Below are 24,746 nucleotides of genomic sequence, written 5' to 3'. Positions count from 1 at the left end.
GAACCAACAGGATTTACTAGTGAGATGACACAGAAGACAGTGTAGCCAGAGCAGAGATACCTCCCAGGCAGGTAGGAATCAGGAGCATTGATGACATAAGAGACAATGGCTGACCTTCAATTCTGAAGCCCAGGATTTTTTTTTTTTAACACACATGAGAAAAAGCCTTTATTTTTTTTCTACAAAGGACATCAGAGGCTAAAAACACAGGACCCGGAGACCAGGTGTGGAGCACTAAGACTCCTGTTGTAGCCAGTACTTCTTGGATACATTGTCTCCAACCCAGCCCTCTGACACATACAATTTTGGGGGGCAAGTGCAATCATTTCCAACAACAGGGCCATTCAGAAACACTTCATTTATCCAAAAGCTCTTCAGAGAGGACCTCTGCTTGACTGCTTCAAGGAGCTGTCTGCCAGTGACAGCTTTTCTGTGGTTGTCAAAGGATGGTCTAGTTGCCTCCAGGCTAATCTGTTCCAGTCGCCAATCCTCCAGAGAGACCAGAGCATCCAAGACCCAGGAGCACCCACTGAAGTCTGGGTGGGTTTGCTTTAGGATTTCCCCCATATAACTAAAATAAGCCTCACTTTTCCTCCTCTTCTTCCCAAGGGCTGAACTGGTACACTCATACTTCTTTGTGGCTAGACTATACATTTTAGTCTTCTTCCTAGGGAAGACCATGTAAGCACATGAAGTACACGTGGAGGTTTAAATCCTTTGAAGTGCACAAAAAAGGTGCCTCTCCAGGTGGAGACGCCACAACAATACTTACTAAGAAATGGTAAGTGGCCCCTCCTTTTATGGGTCTTGAACTACTTACAGGAGTTCCTGTACCTATTTTAGGGGACCTTTATAGGACTAAGATTTTTTTTTTAACCTCTTTATTGGAGTATAATGGCTTTACAATGTTGTGTTAGTTTCTGCTGTATAACAAAGTGAATCAGCTATATGTCTACATATATCCCCATATCCCCTCCCTCTTGCATCTCCCTCCAACCCTCCCTATCCCACCCCTCTAGGTGGTCACAAAGCACCAAGCTGATCTCCCTGTGCCATGCAGCTGCTTCCCACTAGCTATCTATTTTACATTTGCTAGTGTATATATGTCCATGCCACTCTCTCACTTCATCCCACCTTGCCCTTCCCCCTCCCCGTGTCCTCAAATCCATTCTCTGCATCTGTGTCTTTATTCCTGTCCTGCCCCTAGGTTTGGCAGAACCAGGTATTTTTTTTTAGATTCCATATATATGTGTTAGCATACGGTGTTTGTTTTTCTTTTTCTGACTTACTTCACTCTGTATGACAGACTCTAGGTCTACCCACCTCACTACAAATAACTCAATTTCATTTCTTTTTATGGCTGAGTAATATTCCATTGTATATATGTGCCACATCTTCTTTATCCATTCACCTGTTGATGGACACTTAGGTTGTTTCCATGTATAGGACTAAGATTTTTTTTTTGGCCACACTGTGCAGCATGCAGGATCTTAGTTCCCCAGCCAGGGATCAAACCCAGGTTCCCTGCATTGGGAGCGTGGAGTCTTAACCATTGGACCACCAAGGAAATCCCAAGGACTAAGATTTTTTAAAATTGTTTTCTCTAATAAATTTTAAAACATATATAACAAAAGATTAATCCCATATTTTACCCAGATCATAGCTCTAGAAACTAGACTGAGACAAATATTTGGTAGGCAACAGTGACTGAACGGCAGAGTATGTCAAGCGCGTGGACTCTGGAGAACCAGGATGCCTGCATTCAAATTCCACCTCTAGCAATTTCTACCAGCCAAGAGAGCTTCAGAAAGCTACTCAAATTCTGTGTCTTGCTTTCTCATGTATAAAACTGGCATCATAATATTACCTTCCTCATGGAGTTGTGGAAATTAAAAGGGTTAACACACATGGATCTCTTCGAATAGAGATCAGCACCCAGTAAGCACTTAGTAAGTGCCAGTATTTACTGGTGGTCGTTACTGGTTGTTGTTTGTTGTTGTTCTAGTTGTTATTTGATTATGAATCCTAGGGGCAGGTGCATCCCCACAGCAGGTGGAACCACTTTTCTCAGCCACAATGCGGAGTGAGTCATAATAAAATCATGCTGCCAGCTTCCTGAACTATTGAAATCCTTGAGCTTCTACATACAATCCCTATTTTTTTTAAAAAAGTTACCCTTTCTTTTTGAAGTTTACAGATTACAGAGGCTCTTTCCTCAACTCCACCTTTCCTTTTCAAGGACATTAAAACCCAAAGAAAGGGATTTGGAAGTGATTTCTTTTACTGCCACATTTTTGTAGCTCCTTTTTCCCCATTCATTCTCCCACCTCATTTGTACCTAAAGAAAAATGCTACTTCATTCATTATACTGTCACACCTGGCAGCTTATAACTGCTTTGTATAAATGTACCTGCCTTTCATATCAAAGACTTAATGTGTACTATCCCTTCCCTTCACTTACAATGGGGGTCACCCTACATTAGGGGAATAGTGAACATTTGGTGAGCAGCATATGAGCTAATGGGCACTTTCTTCATAGTCCTAGGAAAAAGGTCTTGGATACACACAATCAGCCTCTAAACTTAACTTTTGTCTCATCCTTGGTATTATCTTAATTATGCACACTTTCATCAATGTTCAAACTCCCTGTTGGTTGGCAAAATAAAGCCCTCTCCTCCCAAAGACATCCACGTTCTAATCCCTGGAACCTGTGAATATGTTAGATTACATGGCAAAGGGGAATTAAGGCTACAGACAGAATTAAGGTCATTACTCAACTGATCTTAAAATAGGGATATTATCCTGGTGGGCCCAATGTAATCCCAAGGGTACTTCAAATTGGAAGAGGGAGGCAGAAGTTAGAGATCAGAGTGATGCAATGTGAGGACTCAACCTGCCATTGCTGGCTTTGAAGATGGAGGAACGGGGCCATGAGCCAAGGAATGCGGGTTGCTTCTAGAAGTTGGAAAGGGCAGGGAAACAGAGCCTCCCCTATAGCCTCCAAAAAGGAACACAGCCCTGTTGACATACTAATTTTAGCCCAGTGAGACCTGTGTTAGACTTCTGACCTACAGAACTGTAAGGTAATAAGTTTGTGTTGTTTAAGCCACTAAGTTTGTGGTAATTTTTATGGTAGCAATGGGAAACATACACATTCCATGTCTGGAGATCTGCCTGGCATCCTCATCTCATGGGACTCTGCATCCTTGCTTAGACTGCCTCCCTGCTCTGTTTTGTCTTTGCCTATTAATTCAATAGAAGTTATCGAGCACCTACCCTGTGCCAGGCTCTCTGCTAGATCTAGGAAATGCAAGATGAATAAGACATAGCCCATGCCTTTTCATTTACTCAACAAATATTTGTGTACCCGGGCCGAGTTAGATGTGGTAGAGATGAAAAGAAAATGGTCGCAGCCTTTCAAGAGGCTTTCAGACCGCTGAGAAGACAGTCAACATAAATTTAAAAATTATGATTTGGTGTAATAAATGCATGTTATTGGAGTGTAGAAGAGAGATCACCTAACCCAGCTTGATGAAGTCAGGAAAACTTCAGAGAGAGGAAGAAATGGCGCTTGGATGAATATGAGTTTGCCAGACAGACAGGATGGGGAGAGAGATTCAAGAGCTCTGAAGCAATGTGGCACTTGAAATCTGGCTAGTGGATATGAGAAACAGAATTTAAAATTGTATTTCATTTTAGTTACTTTTTTAAAATATAAATTTATTTATTTATTTATTTTTGGTTGTGTTGGATCTTTGTTGCTGCGTGTGGGCTTTCTCTAGTTGCGGCGAGCAGGGCCTACTCTTCGTTGCAGTGCATGGGCTTCTTATTGCGGTGGCTTCTCTTGTTGCGGAGAGTGGGGTCTAGGCGCGAGGGCTTCAGTAATTATGGCACACGGGCTCAGTAGTTGTGGCGCACGGGCTTAGTTGCTCTGCAGCATGTGGGATCTTCCAGGACCAGGGATAGAACCCATGTCCCCTGCATCGGCAGGCGGATCCTTAACCACTGCGCCACCAGGTAAGTCCCATTTTAGTTACTTTTAATTGAAATGGAAATAGCCACGTGTGGCTGGTGGCTACCATATTGGACAGAGCAGATTACGCCGGATTATACCCTTGAAAGGAAGGAGATTGTCTTCTCTTTTCTTTCTTCCACTTCTTACGGACTGGAAAGCAGATGTTGGGGCAAGTCACCTTGGACCATGCAGACGGGGCATCAGGATGAAAGTAAGAAAGTAGAAGGCACGTGGGTCCCTGACCCCTTGCAGCCATCTTTCAGTGTGGCTTATGCTCAGATTGTCATGTGAGAGAGACAGAAATTCCTATATTGCTTAAGCTAAGGCTATTTTGGATCTTTGTAGATCAGACAAATCTGTATCCTAATACAATGTCTCTTAGACTAATGAAAAGCAATAGTCATAATCTTTGCTAAGATTTTTTTTTTTTTGAGCTCTTTCTGTGTACCAGCCCCTATGTTAGCTGTTCTAAATACACGGTCTCATTTAATCCCCACACATTCCAATAAGGGAGATAATCGTTTACCCCCATTCTGCAGATAAAATGGAGCCTTGCAGAGTGGCTCATTAGTGGTAGGATTAGGCCTGTTTGACAGGAAACTGTATTCTAGTGGGCAGATACATAATATCTTAACATTAAAGACCAGGCAAACTGAATGTAAACCAGAGTTTTAAAATGCAGAGATAATATTTATGTCTGTGGCAGACATTCTCAACTGTCTGCCCGGCACCCACTCCCTCCTTCTTCCTGAAAACAGAACCTCAATTTGTTCAAATAGTGGGCAGAGATTCCTTGACATCAGGAAGGCTGTTTCTATCACAGAACCCAGGAAAGAAGTCCTGACTGGTCTAAACTAGTCATGGTAGTCTCATTCCCCTTGGCCAATAATTGGTCTAAGGATAGGTATGTGGCACTGTTCTGGTCAACAAGATGTAAGCACAAGTTTGATAGGGAGGGTTCCAAACCAAAAGCCAAAACCAAAAGCCAAAACCCTGCCCAGAATGAAGATGCAATGCCGGAGATATGGCATCCATCTTGCAACCATGAAGACAAAAGTCTACATCGTAAAGAAGGCAGAGTGGAGAGCTAACTGAAGTTCTTGATGACATTATTGAACTGCTGCTCCTTGCCTGGACTCCAGACTTCTTGTAATATGAGAAAAACTAACCCCAGTTTACTTAGGTTTCTATCAGTCGGGTTTCCAGTTACTTATAGCTGGAAGTCTTCCTAACTGATACACATATATGTATACGTATCTTTTGTTTTCTTAGGAAAGACAAGGAAAAGTCACACGGCTTACAGTGCTATTCTGCACATTCTTGGCTGACGGCTGGAAAACAGTTCCCACTGGCTCACCCACAGTAAGCATCGTTTGTCTCTCTCAAAACACACATTTTGGTGGGATATGAAAAATAACCTTAACTAGGTAATAGGGCTCAGGCAAAATGCATATTTACCTCTTTCCCACTCTCCAACTGAAACTAAATTTCCCCTCAATTACAGATGTTTCTTGAGTAATGCTAAGGTGTGAAAAGCACTTATATTCTGTTATTTTAGACTGTTAATATTCTGAAATTTTAAAAGAAATCTCTGGGGACTTCCCTGGTGGTCCAGTGGGTAAGACCCTGCGCTCCCAAGGCAGGGGGCCCGGGTTCAATCCCTGGTCGCGGAACTAGATCCCACATGCCTCAACTAACACCTGGCACGGCCAAAATAAATAAATAAATAATAAATTAATGAATTTTAAAAAAATTATTTAAAAAATAAAAAATCTCTGTAATCTTTCTTAACCTCTGAAGTTTTAGAGAAAAGCAGAAACACTAAACCTAATGCACAAAAAGGATTCATTCAATGGGTATACCTATCCACACCAAAGATATATGAAGAATTGAGGCATGTTGCAGGATGATGAAGGTTTAAAAATTGGCTTAAATACATAAACAGAAGAGGCAGAAATGCTGTTTTGCCCTTGGATTATATTGAAAGCTGACTTAATTCTCCTGAGTGTGCAAAAAGCAATAAATAATATTTATGTAACCAATTGTAAAATATTTCGGAACGCTAGATACTTCCAGTTGAAAGGAGAAAGAACGGATAGTTTTCTAGCCATAAAGGCACTCATACACAAATATACACCATGCCACTACATTAACTATGCTGGTAATCTTTAATCAGATTCATAACTGAAAAGATCATGTGGTAGCTGGTTTTATACTATTTCATTCACAAAAAGAGATTATCCATTAAACAAGCACATTTTTCCCTGGGATTTCACAGAATAAATGCGCGAGACACATTTTTCTTTCAAACACCAAGCTATGTAAAATATTTCCCGATATAATCAGAAAGGTACGAAACAGCAAATTAAGCAATATCTGGGCAATCCTCGGCATTATTCTGTGTTCTTGACAGATCTGACAAAAGTAGAAAAAGCAATTTCAATAAAGACAATATTGGAAAAAGAAACATACCTTAGAGATGATTAATGGTTCTCCATGCTCCAGGCCACCTTTCAAAGTAAAACCCCAGGGAGCTCCTCCCTGCAGGAACACTTCCAGATAAACGTACCTTCCCCTGGGGGTCCTGTTAGGGTTTAGTGTGGCACTGGTCTCATCGAAGTTCTCTGTGGTCCTCATCATGCCAAACACATGATCCCTCAAGTTAAATTTTAAATGCCTGCAGCAGATTCAAGAAAGCGGTGCTTGTATAGCACATTATCCCATCCTTCATGATCCACGCTGGCCGAAAAAGAGGTTTTCAGGAACAAATTCTTTCAGATGTAAAGGGTTCTTCCGAGCTTCACTCCAAGGTGCTGAGCCAGGAGGATTTTTCACTTCAACATTTCTGAATGTAAACTCTCCTCCTGGAATTCCCGGTTCTCACTGAAGCCCCCGAGTGGTGTATCTCTCTCTACTCTGTTCAAAAAGAAACTTCTTTCAATGTCACTCTCAAGACTGCCTTTATTTCACACACACCCACACCAAAACTCTTCCAGCAGATTTTACAGAGAAACTTCAAGTCATCTTACAATGTAGTAAGAAAATTGCAAAAACTCAACTGAATCCCTCAATTCTGATTGATTATCAACGCTTTCTTCCTCTCCCAGTGAAATTTACCATTACAATAGCCCCCCCTCTCCCCAGAAGTGGCTTTAAAAGAAAGAAAGCACTTACTATGCTTCTGCTCGCTTCAGGAGTTTCTAACTTGTCCCAAACTGAGGAGCTGTGCTAAAACTTCTTGCCTCTGTTTTTCAGCAATAAGTTCAGTTTGTTTCTTGTAAAAGAAAACAAAAAAAGTTTTTTCCAGGATGTAGAGAAAAATGGAAGAAAGCATGGTAAATTAACCTTCCCTGGAGAAAATATCCAGGAGGCAGCTCAGTGCTTTCTTTGGTCCTTTCAGTGATGGTCAGCCACCGCAGCTGCCGAGGCAGCCACTTGCCTCCTCTGAGAGAAAGAGTAAGGAAGTGAGAGGAAAATGGATCGAGGCAAACAGAGGCACCGCAACCTTTCTGCACAGTAAGCCCTGCTCTGCGGAATTCGGTTCGCCACAAAGACCTGACCAATCAAAACAGTCTTACAGCTGATAAAACGGAGACAGTTAAAAATACCATACAGATGGCTAATTAGCAAGGAGTAGAAAAATAGTTGATAGATTAGCCACACCTTGTTCCAGTTAAAGCAGAATCCCTGGGGGTGAGGCACAGACATTGACATTTTTTAAAAAACTCTGGGCAATTCTGCTGTGCAGCCAAGTTTGCAAAGCGGATTTGGTAAACATTTAAGTAAGTGTCAAGGTGGTAGCACAAGGGCTTTATTTTGTTCTTTGGAAGAAAATGCCAAGTAAAATATATGACCGGTCTCTCATCTTGAAATAGGACTGTCCGGTCAAATTTCTCCTTATTTGATTCAATACAAACAGGAGGCAGGCTTTCTTCTGTATTTTAATTGTTATCTACTCCAAGACAGTTTGTTATCCATTCTTTAAATGAAAAGAAATACTTAATATCTGGCAAGTAATAGACACTCAAGGCGGAATGTTGTTCTGATTTCAGGTTAGCAATGGAATTTTGTAATAATGTTATATAAAATTTAACATTAATACTTTCTATTAACAATTTAAATAGTGCAAGATAACTATATCTTTTACCCAGAAGCTTCAGTTATCAAGTTATTGGAACAATTTAGAATTATTTCAAAGAGATATTTTGCTAAAACTTTTTCTGTTTAAAAGTACTTGATAATATGAATTATGTTGGAAACTGACATTTTGATATCAATTTAATTTGGATGTTTGTACCTACAGTTAATGAAAATTTAATATAATAGAGAAGCAGATATAATATGCAAAGAAGTCTAGATGGTATTTAATGTACCACACATGTCACGTGTTATTTGCTTTTCAGTAGTAACTTTATCTGTAGGGCTCAAAGACCAAAAAAAAAGTAAAATCTCATTTTAATGTAATGATAGTACTTTAGTGGAAACAAAAGTTGTACAAAATGAAAGTAGATGGTAAATATTGTCTGATTCTTAAGAGTAATTATGCAGTTTTTATTGGGGCTTCTTTTTGCAGCTTAATTTATAAATTAAGAATAAAAGGAGAAATGCTGGTTTTTCTTTCACTCCATTATTAAAATATATATGTATATACATTTAAATAAAATCCTAAGTAAATGAATAGTTTTTTTCTGAAAATTATTTTTTATGGCACTTACGATCTTGCTCCTGATTCATTTTGTAAAAAATGGGATCTCACAGAATCAACAGTTAATATTAAAAGTAATAAAGCCAAAATCAAAAGGCAAAGGAAAGAAGAACAAGGTAAACAGTGATGAACAGAACTCGGTGCTTGTGGACTAATGAAACCTCTATTTTACATTATCACCAAAAATATTTGACATAAATAGTTAATGAAAATTTATATACAATCTGAAAAATAACCCTATAGAACTTCATTTGGTGGGCATTCATTGTAGCAACTGATAGATCAGACTTAGAATAACTTTTTCCCCATCTTCCATTGCTCACAGTCAATGAACGTATCCTTTTTTAGAGGTAAGGACATAGGGGCCATGAAAAGCCTAAATAATCTGACCAGAGTCATCCTGCAAGCAGCATAAATGAGCATAAAATTAAAATTGTCAGACACTCAGGAATGGAATCTCAGTTTAAGGTAGGTGTCTTGCATAATTTATGTCTCTGCCAGCATTGCTAATTCATAAGAATAACTTCTGTTAGGGTATGTGATTTGGACTCAAACTCTAATTAGAGTATGAAATTGGACCCTCTCTCCTCACTAGAGAGAGAAAAACAACCCTATTGTCTCAAGGTGCTGACAGTGGATGGCACTAAGGCTCTGTCTTAGTATTATTATGAAAATGGCTTTGACCTTGCAGACCCAAAAGGGTCTCAGGGAACTCTCCAAGATCCCCAGACCACACTTTGAGAATTCCTTTCCTTAACCAGATACAGCCATATCTGAAGCTACCCCATTCTTACCAGTTTGGTGAGCCTATAAACACATGTGTACTTTTTCCTTAAATAGCTGGAGTTGGGTTTCTGTTACTTGCAACCGAAAGAGTTCCGAGTAAACACAATGAAACCCTTCATTGTTCTTCCTGGTTTAGGAAAAAGTTTAGGGAAACAGTGCAGTCTCAAAGAGGTAGCTTCTGATCTTGTTTTCTCTCTATTTCTTCCCTCCTTCCTTCTGCCTCTAACTTAGGATTGCTCCTACCTTCTTAACAAGCTTTTCCCTTCATGATAAATAGATCCAATGTACCTCACAACTTTGCTTTCTGTCTCTATATGAAAAATCCCCAGTGTTGTAATTGAGTTCATGTTGCTCTGTTACTGTGAATATGGTCCCAAAGCAGAAAAATACTTCAATCATATTGCCTCTCCTATTCTTCTGGCACGCCCATACCAAACACTGTTTTAGATGTCATTTGCCTAAACACTGTTTTGACTTCTTAGAAGTCACTCATCACTCTATTTGTTAACATCACCTAAGGAAAAATTAATTTGTTCTTTTCAAAATTCTCATTTCTTGATTTTAATTTTTCATAGCAACCTATGTGTCTTTACCTTTTTTAACATTTTAAATGTGATTTAGCTTATTGGATTTTTTGGAATGCCTTTAAATTTAGTATTTCAAAGATTGAAACTGTCACTAGGTTGTCTCTGAAAATAAAAAATAATAAAGTCAGAGTGACATCTAGTGGCTCTTCTGGCTTACTGAATCATCATCAAAGTAACTGTAGACAGTAAGTTGTTAAATTGTAGGTTTGGAAGTTTATTCAGTTTTTCTTAAAAGGAACGTCTCAGAACCATCCCAAATAGACAAAAATCAACCTTATTTTAAACTTTTCACAGTCTCTCTAGGCAGCCTTTCAGAGGCAAAAAGAATTATCTCTTCATGTGTCTCCTTAAGAGTGAGGAAAACTTCCAAGCCGACCTTCTCTCATCGCTAAATGCCAAGGAGCCTCCCCTGAAAACAGTCACTTGAAAGAGGACTGAAAGCCCAAAGATTAGTTTAAAAATCATCAGGATGCACCTGCTAGACCTTCCCCTGAAGCAATGCCATGGCTCTGTAGAATGCTGTGTTGAATATGCAAAGTGGGATTCTCCTAGAAAAGAGGAAGGGGAAATGCATGTTGGTTATGCAGTTTATAGCACCTGCTTCACTAACCATCCTGAGGGCTGTCATAAAATTATCAGAGTACGAGCAATTCAGATCTTTTGGAAATGATGAAAATGTTATGTCTTGATTGAGGTGGTAGTTTCACAGGCGTACACAGCTGAACAACATGAAGGTTGGGGCACAGATTCCCCCCACCCACGCATTCGAAAAGCTGCGTTTAACTGTCTAGTCAGCCCTCTGTTTCCTCGATTTTGCGCCGAGGATTCAACCAACCGCAGATCGCAGATCGTGTAGTACTGTAGAATTTACCATTGGAAAAAACTCCACGTATAAGTAGACCTGCGCAGGTCAAACCCTTGTTGTTCAAGGGTCGAATGTGTATCTATGAAAACTCATCAAACGGTATACTTTAAATAAATGCAGTTGAATAAACAGAAATTATACCTCAATAAAATTAGTTTAAGAAAAACTCAACAACTCCATTGATGGATGAATGGATAAACAAAATGTGATATATGTGTGTGTATATATATATATATATCACACAATAGTGGAATATTATTCAGCCTTTAAAAGGAAGGCAATGCTGACACATGTTACAACATCGATGAAACTTGTGGACATTATGCTAAGTGAAATGAGCCAGTCACAGAAGGACAAATATTGTATTATTCCACTTATATGAGGTACCTAGAGTAGTCAATTTCACGGAGACAAAGTAGAATGGTGGTTGCCAGGGGCTGGGGCGAGGGCGAATGGACAGTTAGAGTTTAATGGGTACAGAGTTCAGTTGGGGGAAAAGTTCAAGAGATGGACGGTGGTGATGGTTGTCAAGCAATGTGCATATACTTAACTAAACACTTAAAATGGTTAAAATGGTCAATTTTATGTTACGTACATTTTACTGCAGTGAAAAGGTTTTTTAAAAGGTACTTGTAAAAGGTGAAGAAAGATTATAAAATATGACACTATAATTAATCAGTTCATCACTTCACCATGCTGAGCATGGGTATGGGTGGATGTCCCCAAGACTGCCAAATGCATAAAGAACCAAAGAATAATAATACCTGATAGCATATACTACATGTTAGATACCTGGCAAAAAGTATAACTGTTCTAGGAATTAGTAGTAAGCTATTATTCTAAAAAACGTAGAAATATATCCATAAACTTATGAGAAGTAAAGGATTTTAATAAGAATATAGCTCAGCAGAAACAGCAGTCTTAAAATCTTAAACAATAGATGGTTATGATAAAGCGCATACATTTATTTTGGAAGAACCGGAGCCAGCTTCAAAAACGCTAGTGACGGGCTGCCCTGGTGGCGCAGTGGTTGAGAGTCCGCCTGCCGATGCAGGGGACACGGGTTCGTGCCCCGGTCCGGGAAGATCCCACATGCCGCGGAGCGGCTGGGCCCGTGAGCCATGGCCGCTGAGCTTGCGCGTCCGGAGCCTGTGCTCCGCGGGAGTGGCCACAACAGTGAGAGGGGAGAAAAGGCAATCTGCCTTCATTTTATTAGTTATTTGGCTTCAATCTCCTACTTCTATCCCTTTTAATTCTTCTATAAAACAAAGTCTTTATCCTCAAAACTCAAGGACTTGCATTTTTAAAAAACTTAACTCATATCAGTGTTGGGGGGAGAGGCTGACTGCAAAGGGATGCAAAGGAACTTTCTGGGTCAATGGAAATGTTCCACATCTTGACTGGAGTGCTGTTTACTATGTATGTATATTTCTCAAAACACATCAATCTGTACACTTAAAATGAATGAATTTTATTGTAAGTGAAGTATATATCAATAAAGTTGATTTTAAAAACCTCAATCAACTCTAAAGAGTAAATACATTCCTGCACTTAGGATGGTATATGAAAGTCTTCTTTTAAAACTCGTTTAGAAAGTAACCACAAGTTAGAAATTACTCATCTTCCAGTCCACCCCGTCAGGCAATATTTCTAGAAATCTAATCACAACCGCACCTGGGAAGCAGGTGGGTCCTTCTCTACTCTATTTGAATGTCCATACATCCCATGCTCCCTCTTCCCTGTCTCCATAGCACTCACCATGTTCTAATATGTTAATTAGGACAAGTGTTTATTTATGATCTGTTTCTCCCTACTAGAATAAGTTCCATGAGGGCAGGGTTTGTCTCTTTTGTTCACTGATGTTCTTGGCATATAGTTGGTGTTTAATAAATATTTGTTGAATGAGATCAAACTTTCTTTTTTAAAATATATTTTATGGAAGTATAGTTGATTTACAATGTGTTAATTTCTACTGTACAGCAAAGTGATTCAGTTATATATATACATACATATATGCATTCTTTTTCATATTCTTTTCCACAGGTTTATTACAGGACACTGAATATACTTCCCTGTGCTATACAGTAGGATCTTGTTGTTTCAAACTTTCCTACTAAATACATTTCTTTTCTTGTAGTCTTAGTGGAAAGAAAATGTTAGAACATTAACTATACAGTCTCTAATGTTTTATACCATGTCTACTTGAAAAAATTATTGGAGGTGATTTGCCATTTATTTCCTCCACAATATTTATTGAGTCACTTCTATGTGTCTGCATTCTACCAGGCACTGGGAAAATATGGCTGTCAAATAGCACTTGAAATAGAAATTTTTAAACCATAATCAGGAAGAGAAAATATCTATATCAAAATTCAGACTACTCCGTAACTCTGGTTTAGCATTGCATTTAGCTTTGAAGACCTTTGGCAAAAAATCTTTAAGGTTGAAGTTATAAAGGAAACACGTGGTTAAGAATTTTTATATAATCTACACTATATTTTTTAAACTACCATTCATTTACAAAACTGATTGTGTTGGTGAAACAAGGTTTTTTTTTTTAACTAAGCAAATCACGAATTACATTTTAAGTGACCCTACATATACGTGATGCATGTGATGTCTGAAGTGCTTTCCTAGTACACTTTTAATCAGTGCTACTGTACTAACATAAAGTTCTATTTTTTGGTTTTATACAATCATAGTGGGGTTTTGGGGGGGTTTTTTGAGTTAGAAATATCTCTTGTGATAATTTCTACATCTAGCACTTTGCAGATGGAAATACTAATGCTCCAACAGGTTGAATGGCTTGCCCAAGGCTGTATAGTTAGTGACAAAGCTCAGACCAGCTCTGGGTTCCTTATTCCTGAACCATCCTCTAATCAACCAACAGTCCTTAACTGCACCTCATAAAGGCCAGCAGCCATTCAACAATAAGAAGGACACTGGTTATTTACGGGTGGAAACGGAAGCTTCTTTGTATCTTCCCCCAGTGCCCAGCATAGGGTCTGGTCCAGAGTAGAAACCCAAAGAAGGGAGACAAATAACAACCCTGGACGGAGGCATGGACTCTTACTAACAACCTCTTGGTGACTTGGGCCCTATATGACCAGAACCCCCAACCTCCTCTGGCTGCTCCACTCTGCTCAGGCCAAGCTGGCTTTTTGGCTGATTCTTAAATACACCAAGCACACACTTGGGGAGCTGTGTTCTACAATACGGCTCCTCCCTCTAGGAGGAGGTCTCTGTTCAATGTCACTTTATCAATAAGCCCTTCTCAGACCACACTATGAAATTAACCTCCTTACATGTCTCATGAACACTTATCCCCATCTGATATATTTGAACTTGCCTCTCTGCACATTACTCATCTTCTTCTATAAGAATGTAAACTCCACGAGGATCGGGACTTTTTTTTCATTCACAGCTATATTTTCAACACCTTTCCATCAGGTGCCCTGTGAATATATGTGAAATGACTGGATGAATGGTAAATTAACTCTGGACCCCTTCCTTTATCTCTAAATAATTTTGAAAGCTAAGAAGCTCATCTATATTCAATATCAGAAAAATACCATAAAGTAAAACTGCAAAGATACTTCAAAATGAAAAGAATGTTACAATGAAGTTATAATAAAATAATAAGAGAGGGCAGAGAGCAGAAGCAAGAAGAACTACAATCCTGCAGCCTGTGGAACAAAAACCACATTCACAGAAAGATAGAAAAGATGAAAAGGCAGAGGGCTATGTACCAGATGAAGGAACAAGATAAAACCCCAGAAAAACAACTAAATGAAGTGGAGATAGGCAACCTTCCAGAAAATGAATTAAGAATAATGATAGTGAAGATGATCCAGGACCTCGGAAAAACATTGGAGGCAAAGATCGAGAAGATACAAGAAATGTTTAACAAAGACCTAGAAGAATTAAAGAACAAACAAACAGAGATGAACAATACAATAACTGAAATGAAAACTACACTAGAAAGAATTAATAGCAGAATAACTGAGGCAGAAGAATGGATGACCTGGAAGACAGAATGGTGGAATTCACTGTTGTGGAAAAGAATAAAGAAAAAAGAATGAAAAGAAATGAAGACAGCCTAAGAAACCTCTGGGACAACACTAAACGCAACAACATTTACATGATAGGGGTCCCAGAAGGAGAAGAGAGAGAGAAGGGACCCGAGAAAATATTTGAAGAGATAATAGTTGTAAACTTCCGTAACATGGGAAAGGAACTGCCACCCAAGTCCAGGAAGCGCAGAGAGTCCCATACAGGATAAACCCAAGGAGAAACACGTTGAGATACATAATAATCAAATTGGCAAAAATTAAAAACAAAGAAAAATTATTGAAAGCAGCAAGGGAAAAACAACAAATAACATACAAGGGAATTCCCATAAGGTTAACAGCTGATTTCTCAGCAGAAACTCTCCAAGCCAGAAACTCTCCAAGCCAGAAACTCTCCAAGCCATGTGGCATGACATATTTAAAGTGATGAAAGGGAAGAAACTGAAACCAAGATTACTCTACCCAGCAAGGATCTCAATCAGATTTGATGGAGAAATCAAAAGCTTTACAGACAAGCAAAAGTTAAGAGAATTCAGCACCACCAAACCAGCTCTACAACAAATGCTAAAGGAACTTCTCTAAGTGGGAAACACAAGAGAAGAAAAGGACCTACAAAAACAAGCCCAAAACAATTAAGAAGATGGTCATAGGAACATACAAATCAATAATTAATTTAAACGTGAATGGATTAAATGCTCCAACGAAAAGACACAGGCTTGCTGAATGGATACTAAAACAAAACCCATATACATTGCTGTCTACAAGAGACCCACTTGAGAACTAGGGACACATACAGACTGAAAGTGAGGGGATGGAAAAAGATATTCCATGCAAATGGAAAAGAAAGCTGGAGTAGCAATACTCATAACAGATAAAATGACTTTAAAATAAAGAATGTTACAAGAGACAAGGAGAGACACTACATAATGATCAAGGGATCAATCCAAGAAGAAGATATAACAATTATAAATATATATGCACCCAACATAGGAGCACCTCAATACATAAGGCAACTGCTAACAGCTATAAAAGAGGAAATCGACAGTAACACAATAATAGTGGGGGACTTTAACACCTCACTTACACCAATGGACAGATCATCCAAACAGAATATTAATAAGGAAACACAAGGTTTAAATGACACAATAGACCAGATAGATTTAATTGATATTTATAGGACATTCCATCCAAAAACAGCAGATTACACTTTCTTCTCAAGTGCACATGGAACATTCTCCAGGATAGATCACATCTTGGGACACAAATCAAGCCACAGTAAATTTAAGAAAATTGAAATCATATCAAGCATCTTTTCTGACCACGACACTATGAGATTAGAAATCAATTACAGGGGAAAAAACATAAAAAAACAAACACATGGAGGCTAAACAATATGTTACTAAATAACCAAGAGATCACTGAAGAAATCAGAGGATATCAAAAAATACCTAGAGAAAGATGACAATGAAAACAAGACAATCAAAAACTTATGGGATGCAGAAAAAGCAGTTCTAAGACGGAAGTTTATAGCAATACAATACTACCTCAACAAACAACAAACATTTCAAATAAACAATCTAACCTTACACCTAAAGGAACTAGAGAAAGAAGAACAAACAAAACCCAAAGTTAGTAGACGGAAAGAAATCATAAAGATCAGAACAGAAATAAATGAAATCGAAACAAAGAAAACAATAGCAAAGATCAATGAAACTAAAAGCTGGTACTTTGAGAAGATAAACAAAATTGATAAACCATTAGCCAAACTATCAAGAAAAAAGAGGGAGAGGACTCAAATCAATAAAATGTAAAATGAAAAAGGAGAAGTTACAATGGACACCGCAGAAATACAAAGCATCCTAAGAGACTACTACAAGCAACTCTATGCCAATAAAATGGACAACCTGGAAGAAATGGACAAATTCTTAGAAAGGTATAACCTTCCAAGACTGAACCAGGAAGAAACAGAAAATATGAACAGACCCATCACAAGCAATGAAATTGAAACTGTAATTAAAAATCTTCCAAAAAAAAAAAAAATTTTCCAACAAACAAAAGTCCAGGGCCAGAGGGCTTCACAGGTGAATTCTATCAAACATTTAGAGAAGAGCTAACACCCATCCTTCTCAAACTCTTCCAAAAAATTGCAGAGGAAGGAATACTCCCAAACTCATTCTATGAGGCCACCATCACCCTGATACCAAAACCAGGCAAAGATACTACAAAAAAGGAAAATTACAGACCAATATCACTCATGAATATAGATGCAAAAATCCTCAACAAAATACTAGCAAACAGAATCCAACAGCACATTAAAAGGATCATACACCATGATCAAGTGGGATTTATCCCAGAGATGCAAGGATTCTTCAATATACGCAAATCAATCAATGTGATACACGACATTAACAAATTGAAGAAGAAAAACCATATGATCATCTCAATAGACGCAGAAAAAGCTTTTGACAAAATTCAACATCCATTTATGATAAAAACTCTCCAGAAAGTGGGCATAGAGGGAACCTACCTCAACATAATAAAGGCCATATGCAACAAACCCACAGCAAACATCATTCTCAATGGTGAAAAACTGAAAGCATTTCCTCTAAGATCAGAAACGAGACAAGGATGTCCACTCTCACTACTATTATTCAACATAGTTTTGGAAGTCCTAGCCACGGCAATCAGAGAAGAAAAGAAATACAAATTGGAAAAGAAGAAGTAAAACTGTCACTTTTTGCAGATGACATGATACTATACATAGAGAATCCTAAAAATGACACCAGAAAACTATTAGAGCTAAACAATGAATTTGGTAAAGTTGCAGGATACAAAATTAATGCACAGAAATCTCCTGCATTCCTATACACTAATGATGAAAAATCTGAAAGAGAAGTTATGGAACACTCCCATTTACCATTGCAACAAAAAGAATAAAATACCTAGGAATAAACGTACCTAGGGAAACAAAAGATCTGTATGCAGAAAACTATAAGACACTGATGAAAGAAATTAAAGATGATACCAACAGATGGAGAGATATACCATGTTCTTGGATTGGAAGAATCAATATTGTGAAAATGACTATACTACCCAAAGCAATCTACAGATTCAATGCAATCCCTATCAAATTACCAATGGCATTTTTTATGGAACTAGAACAAATCATCTTAAAATTTGTGTGGAGACACAAAAAACCCTGAATAGCCAAAGCAGTCTTGAGGGAACAAAACGGAGCTGGAGGAATCAGACTCCCTGACTTCAGACTATACTACAAAGCTACAGTAATCAAGGCAATTTGGTACTGGCACACAAACAGAAATATAAATCAATGCAACAGGATAGAAAGCCCAGAGATAAACCCACACACCTAGTCAACTAATCTATGACAAAGGAGGCAAGGATATACAATGGAGAAAAGACAGTCTCTTCAATAAGTGGTGCTGGGAGAACTGGACAGCTACATGTAAAAGAATGAAATTAGAACACTCTCTAACACCATACATAAAAATAAACTGAAAATGGATTAGAGACCTAAATGTAAGACCAGGCACTATAAAACTCTTACAAGAAAACATAGGAAGAACACTCTTTTACATAAATTACAGCACGATCTTTTTTGATCCACCTCCTAGAGTAATGGAAATAAAAACACAAATAAACAAATGGGATGTAATGAAACTTAAAGGTTTTGCACAGCAAAGGAAACTACAAACAAGACGAAAAGACAACCCTCAGAATGGGAGAAAATAGTTGCAAACGAATCAACGGACAAAGGATTAATCTCCAAAATATATAAACAGCTCATGATGCTCAATATTAAGAAAACAACCCAATCCAAAAATAGGCAGAAGACCTAAATAGACATTTCTCCAAAGAAGACATACAGATGGCCAAGAAGCACATGAAAAGCTGCTCAACATCACTAATTATTAGAGAAATGCAAATCAAAACTACAATGAGGTATCACCTCACACCAGTTAGAATGGGCATCATCAGAAAATTTACAAACAACAAATGCTGGAGAGGGTGTGGAGAAAAGGGAAACCTCTCGCACTGTTGGTGGGAATGTAAATTGATACAGCCACTATGGAGAACAGTAGGGATGTTCCTTAAAAATCTAAAAATAGAATTACCATATGACCCAGCAATCCCGCTCCTGGGCATATACCCAGAGAAAACCATAATTCCAAAAGACACATGCACCCCAATGTTCATTACAGCACTGTTTACAATAGCCAGGACATGGAAGCAACCAAAATGCCCATCGACAGATGAATGGATAAAGGAGATGTGGTACATATATACAATGGAATATTATTCAGCCATAAAAAGGAACGAAATTGGGTCATTTGTAGAGACATGGATGGATCTAGAGACTGTCATACAGAGTGAAGTACGTCAGAAAGAGCAAAACAAATATCGTATATTAACACATACATGTGGAACCTAGAAAAATGGTACAGATGAACCGGTTTGAAGGGCAGAAATTGAGACACAGATGTAGAGAACAAACGTATGGACACCAAGGGGGGAAAGCTGGGGGTGGGGTGGTGGTGGTGGTATGAATTGGGAAATTGGGATTGACATGTATACACTGATGTGTATAAAATGGATCACTAATAAGAACCTGCTGTATAAAAAAAAAATAAAAAGAAAGTTATAATAAAATAATTTTCATACATATATGCGGATTTAAATAGTTTTATCATGTTCTAATTAACATACTATTTCAATTAAAGACTTCAAAACGTAAAGAAAACAGAACTTTCTTTGTTCGTAGAGCCCAGGGTACAAACATGAGACACCAATGGAAATCACATATTAGGAACTAAAATATTTTCTTGCCACACTCATGCTTTCATAGAATAAAATTTGAAACAATACAATTAAAAAATGCCTTCTGTCTAGCCACAAAACTTAAACCATTCATCCCTCCATTTAATACGATTTCATTCCCTATTAAAATACTTGATTCTATAGGCAATCTTAGCTCTCTCTCAGTCAATAAATGGAATAATTTATATCATAGGTACAATAAAAAGCAATCTTTAGTGGTATTTAATACTAATTTTATTAAAATTTATAACTACATTATATAATGTAGGATTTATTAATACTTCCAATAAACTTGCACATAAAAAGTTATTCACTGTAGGTGTCCGTACAACGCGGCAGCAAATAGCATTAACGCGACAGGTTGTACCTATCACACGCAGGCCTTTCTGGATTCCTTCCATCTGAGCACTAATTTAGGCAGCACCGAGAGGTCTAAGTGTGTAAATCACATTATGTGATAAGTTCTATATTAGAGATAACGGCAGAGAGCAAGTGAAGCACAGAGGAAGAAACAACTCTCCGGAGGCAAGAGGGTCAGCTACCCCGAGAACACTTGTGAACCTTGAAAATCATTCCGTACAGAGGATCGGCATAAGCGAAGGCAGAGCTGCAGAATGTGAATCGTTAAAGGAGATAGTCAAACGGGAATTGAGGGGTGGGTTGGCGGAGAGGGGTACGGAGGCACTGTCAGAAGCCGGGCGGGGAGACCTGACTGGCAACGCCAAGATTGGGCTTGACGCTTAGATTGTGGGTAGAGATAGGATTTGTGAGGGTCGGTAAGAATTGGGTAAGATCATTTGCGGAACAACTTCGAGAATAGCCTGGGACGTTCGGGTGCTGGGAGGTGGGGGAGGGGGGGAAGAATAGGACTTGGAAACCGGCTAAGAGGCCGTAGAAAAAGAGAGAGGCCTTGGGAGGCAGACAGTGTAAGTGGAGGCCCGAATCAGGGTCGTTTCTGGGGTAGGGCTGGCAGCATTTGATACCTGCGGGGTGCAAGCAGCCTCCTTAGGGCTCCTGGGGTCGGAGAGGAGGGCGGGAGAGGGGGGGAATGGCGCTCGGTTGCCCGGGCGACGGCGTCTGGGGACGCAGTCCAGGTCTGGAGACGCAGTCCAGGTCTGGCGCCGGCCCCCGCGGAGTAGTCCAGCACCCCTTCCCCCTCCCCACGCCCGGCTGAGGTGCCCTACCGTTGCCCGCGCGGCTCTCTTGGAGCAAGCGGCGGCCGGAGCCCGAGCGCACGAGGAGAGGGCGCAGGGGTGGGCGGGGCAGCGTCCGCGCCCCCGCCGCCCCGCCCAGTCGACGCGGGTGCGGCCGCCGCGCCCGCTGGCGTCCCCCCGGGGATGGGGTCGTTCTCCTAGGATGAGGAGTTGGCCGCAGGTACAGGGGCGGACGCGACCCTGGGACTGGGTGAGGGGGTGGGTCGTTTTCCTGAGGACCCGAAGCAGCGCGTCTTCATTTCTGGAACCTTCCAGACCTTTGTGTCTGTTTTGCACGTGGTGGTAGATGGCCGATAAATTGTTTCTTTATCAGAACGGACTGCCGTTGTTTTCGGGGATCGCAAGACCTCCGGGGACGGTGGCTGAACTCTGGGACCATAGTATTCCTTTTGGTAGAAATAACAGGATCCTGTCCCAACATTACTGCTAACTCCTGTTCCTACCCCGCTTCCGGCGGACGGGGGGAGGGGTGGGGAAGACAGAGGTATGAAGAGGAATGTGTAGCCTTGGACAGTCTCATCCAGAATGAGATTGTATTAAATGCTGTGCAGGGGCCCTTTCAGCTGGAGCCCTCCCTGTTAAGTGAGGAGTCTGGTTCTGCATCAGTCAGAAACAAGAAGTTCTCATGAGACCATCCTTTTCCACAAAACTGTGCTCCAAGTCCCCGCTGAAGCTGTCTCAGGTTGTGTTCATTTATCTTGGTGTACTTTAAGGGCAAGGAAAAGTAGAAGAAAAGTGAAGTCGGCTATTTCTCAGGGTTTTCAGACTGGCAAAACCACTTCTTGCTTTCTCAGCAGCCGATTCGGGAAGGACAGGGCTAGCACTTTCCACTGTCCCAGAGAGCAGCCGGGCAGGACTGTTTCCATGTGTGTAAAGTCGTGGGATGGAGGTGAGGGAGTGGTGGGAGACAGTCTGATCCTCCCAACTCTGTACCACATTTATTGTTTTAAAACTTATACAGTTATCTTTATTTGTGTTGTGGGTAAAGTGGTTTTTAGGCCGTAGAGATATTATTATACTCCTGAATTGAGGGCAGAAATTGACAAGTTATTTGGTATGTGCATAGCCCTTACTGTTGTGTTCTACGAAGAGGACTCAGTGTTGTCTATCTAGTATGTTAGGGCCACTCGCTGTAATAATCCACAATTCATTAAATAGGGCCTCTGTGAACCACCTGTTCCCAAGCTAGATGGCTCCAAATTATATGGTATAGTAGGCTGAATAAGGGCCACCCAAAAATATCAGGTCCTAATCCCTGGAACCTGTGAATGGGATAAGGAAAGAGGGTAAAGTCAAAGATCTTGTTATGGGAGGTCATCTGGGTGGGTTCTAAATGCAAACACAAGTATCCTTATAAGAAGGGGTCAGAGGAGATTAGATACAGAAGAAGAGAATGCAGTGCGATCACAGTGATGTAAATTGGAGTGATGCAGCCACAGGTCAAGTAATGCCAGCAGCTACCAGAAGCTGGAAGGGGCAAGGAATGGATTCTTTCTTAGAGCCTCTGAAGGGAGCACAGACCTGCCAATACTTGGATTTCAGCCCCGTGAGGCTGATTTTGAACTTCTGTCCCCAGAACTGTGAAAGAATAAATGGCTATGGTTTTAAGCCACCAAACTAGTGGTAACTTGTTATGGCAATTACAGGAAACTAATACACTATAAATCACATAGAATCAATCCTGTATTGATGAATACAGTAAGTCTTCTACATACGAACCTTCAAGTTACAGGCTTTCAAAGATGTGAACGTGCCCCTGTATGCCAGCTGTTGTACTGTACTACTGTACTTTTCAAGGTACTGTACTGTCAGATTAAAAATGTTTTATTTTTTGTGTTTGTTTGTTTTTATATATTATTTGTGTGAAAAGTATTACAAACCTATTACAGTACAGTACTATATAGCCGCTTGTGTTAGTTGGGTACCTAGGCTAATTTTGTTGGACTTACGAACAAATTGGACTTACAAACACGCCCAGAACGAAACTCGTTCATATGCAGGGGACTTACTGTATTTTAAAGCTCTCCAGCTGGGGCAGTGGCAGGTGTAGTAGTGGAGACCACTAAATATTTCCTGAACCCCGTAAATCCTAAGGAAAAGACTGAACAAAGAATTTGGTGAGAAAAGAAATTAAAAAGTGCATAAGAAAGAGGTGGTCTAGCACTTCAAAGCAATTTTTTAAACTTCTGTTGTATTCGTATTAATATATCACCGCATTTGTTCTGGTTAAGAGAATAAAGGTACAAAGTGAATTAGGCTTGGTCCTTAGCTAAGACATTGTTGGATAGCTGTCATGTGTATATCAAATAAGAGTTGCAGACACTTGGGGATTGAGTTCCAGGCTCAATCCAGGGGAAAAGAGGTAATGCCAAAGTGCTTCCATGTGGCGGGGAGTTAAAAACAACCTCTAGTCATCTTGAAATAAAGACCCTTTGGAGTATTCAAGATGCAGGAAAAAGCCAGTGTTCAGGTTTAACTGATTGACTTCTGGATCCCAGGCAGCTCATTAGCACCCCTATTCTTACCCCACAAAACATCACAAAAACGTACAAAGAGTAGCCAATCTGCTTTCTTTTTGAACTGCTTTTTTGAGGTATAATTTGCATACCATAAAATTCAGCAATGTTAAGTGTAAAATCCAGTGATATTTAGTAAATTTAGAGTTGTGCAGTCATCACCACAAATCAGTTTTAGAACATTTCCGTCACCCAAAAAAGATCCCTGGTACCCATTTGTAGTCAATCACCATTCCCAATCCCAGCACCAATCCACTCTAGATCACTGGCCTCCTTTAGAGTTAAGGTTTTAGTTCCTCTGCTGTACTGCTCCAGTGGCCTCATAACTGGCGCCTTCTACTCAGTATATTTCCCACCCAGCCGCTAGAGGATTATATTCCCCTGGTTAAAATCCTCCAGTGGCTTTCCACTGCAATTATAGAATAAACCCCAAAGTCATTAGTATGACTTTGGGGTTTATTCTATAATTTTTCAAGGCCCCGTGAGCTCTACCACCAGCCAACCTCACCAGCAACTTCTCAGGATAATTTAGGAAAGGAACTGCTAATAAGCACAGCATTTCTTTGGGCACAGTACACAGTTGGCTGTCTATAAGCAGACCTCCCGTTCTCCCTGGACTACATGCAGCTTCGGTAGCCTCCTTCCTGGCAGTCAGTGAACCCTTAGCCCTCTCATCTCAGGACCTTTGCATGTAGCACTTCCTCTTAAGATCTTCCCAATCCTCTGCAGGGCTGAATTTTTGTCATTCAGCTCACATGTCACTTCAGGAAGTCTTTCCCTGACCTACCCTAACTAAGTAGTCTCAACTCCTTCTCTCTGTATATTATTACTACCCTGTGTTATTCTCATCATTGCACTTGACCAATCTCTAAAATTATATTTTTGATTTGTTTGGTTAGTGTCTTTCTCCGTTAGAATATAAGATCCACGAGGGCAGAAACTTGATTGGTCATGATCTTAGAAAGTTCTATCTCCAATATTTACAGAAGCACTATTCATAGCAGCAATACATTGTAAACCATCAAAATGCTAACAACAGTAATGAATAATTACCAGAGGTCTACTTTGTACCAGGCCCTGTGCTAAGTGTTTTATATGCATGAGTGATTTAATTAAAGCTTACTACTTTTGATGTGAGAAGAGTAAGGG

The 24,746-nt window shown here is 39.7% G+C and overlaps 1 protein-coding gene and 1 pseudogene across 1 annotated transcript in view; both read right to left on the bottom strand.

Moving 5' to 3' along the window:
• Positions 1 to 7,478, bottom strand: part of SHROOM3 (shroom family member 3) — a 317,982-nt gene extending 310,504 nt beyond the window's left edge. The window contains exons 1-2 of the mRNA XM_067736314.1: positions 7,190 to 7,478; positions 6,488 to 6,931 (exon numbers count right to left, since the gene is read on the bottom strand). Of these exons, the coding sequence (XP_067592415.1) occupies positions 6,488 to 6,655 (168 nt within the window). The 5' untranslated portion in view covers positions 6,656 to 6,931; positions 7,190 to 7,478. The remainder of the gene's footprint in view (positions 1 to 6,487; positions 6,932 to 7,189) is intronic.
• LOC137224130 (histone H2A.N-like) lies at positions 235 to 5,385 on the bottom strand (annotated as a pseudogene).
• Positions 7,479 to 24,746: the final 17,268 nt, after the last annotated feature.

This window comes from Pseudorca crassidens, chromosome 4 (genome assembly GCF_039906515.1).
Source record: "Pseudorca crassidens isolate mPseCra1 chromosome 4, mPseCra1.hap1, whole genome shotgun sequence".
In the NCBI taxonomy this organism is placed as follows: domain Eukaryota; kingdom Metazoa; phylum Chordata; class Mammalia; order Artiodactyla; family Delphinidae; genus Pseudorca; species Pseudorca crassidens.
Note: the sequence above shows the minus strand (reverse complement) of the source record. Positions and strands in the feature narration are given on the sequence as shown.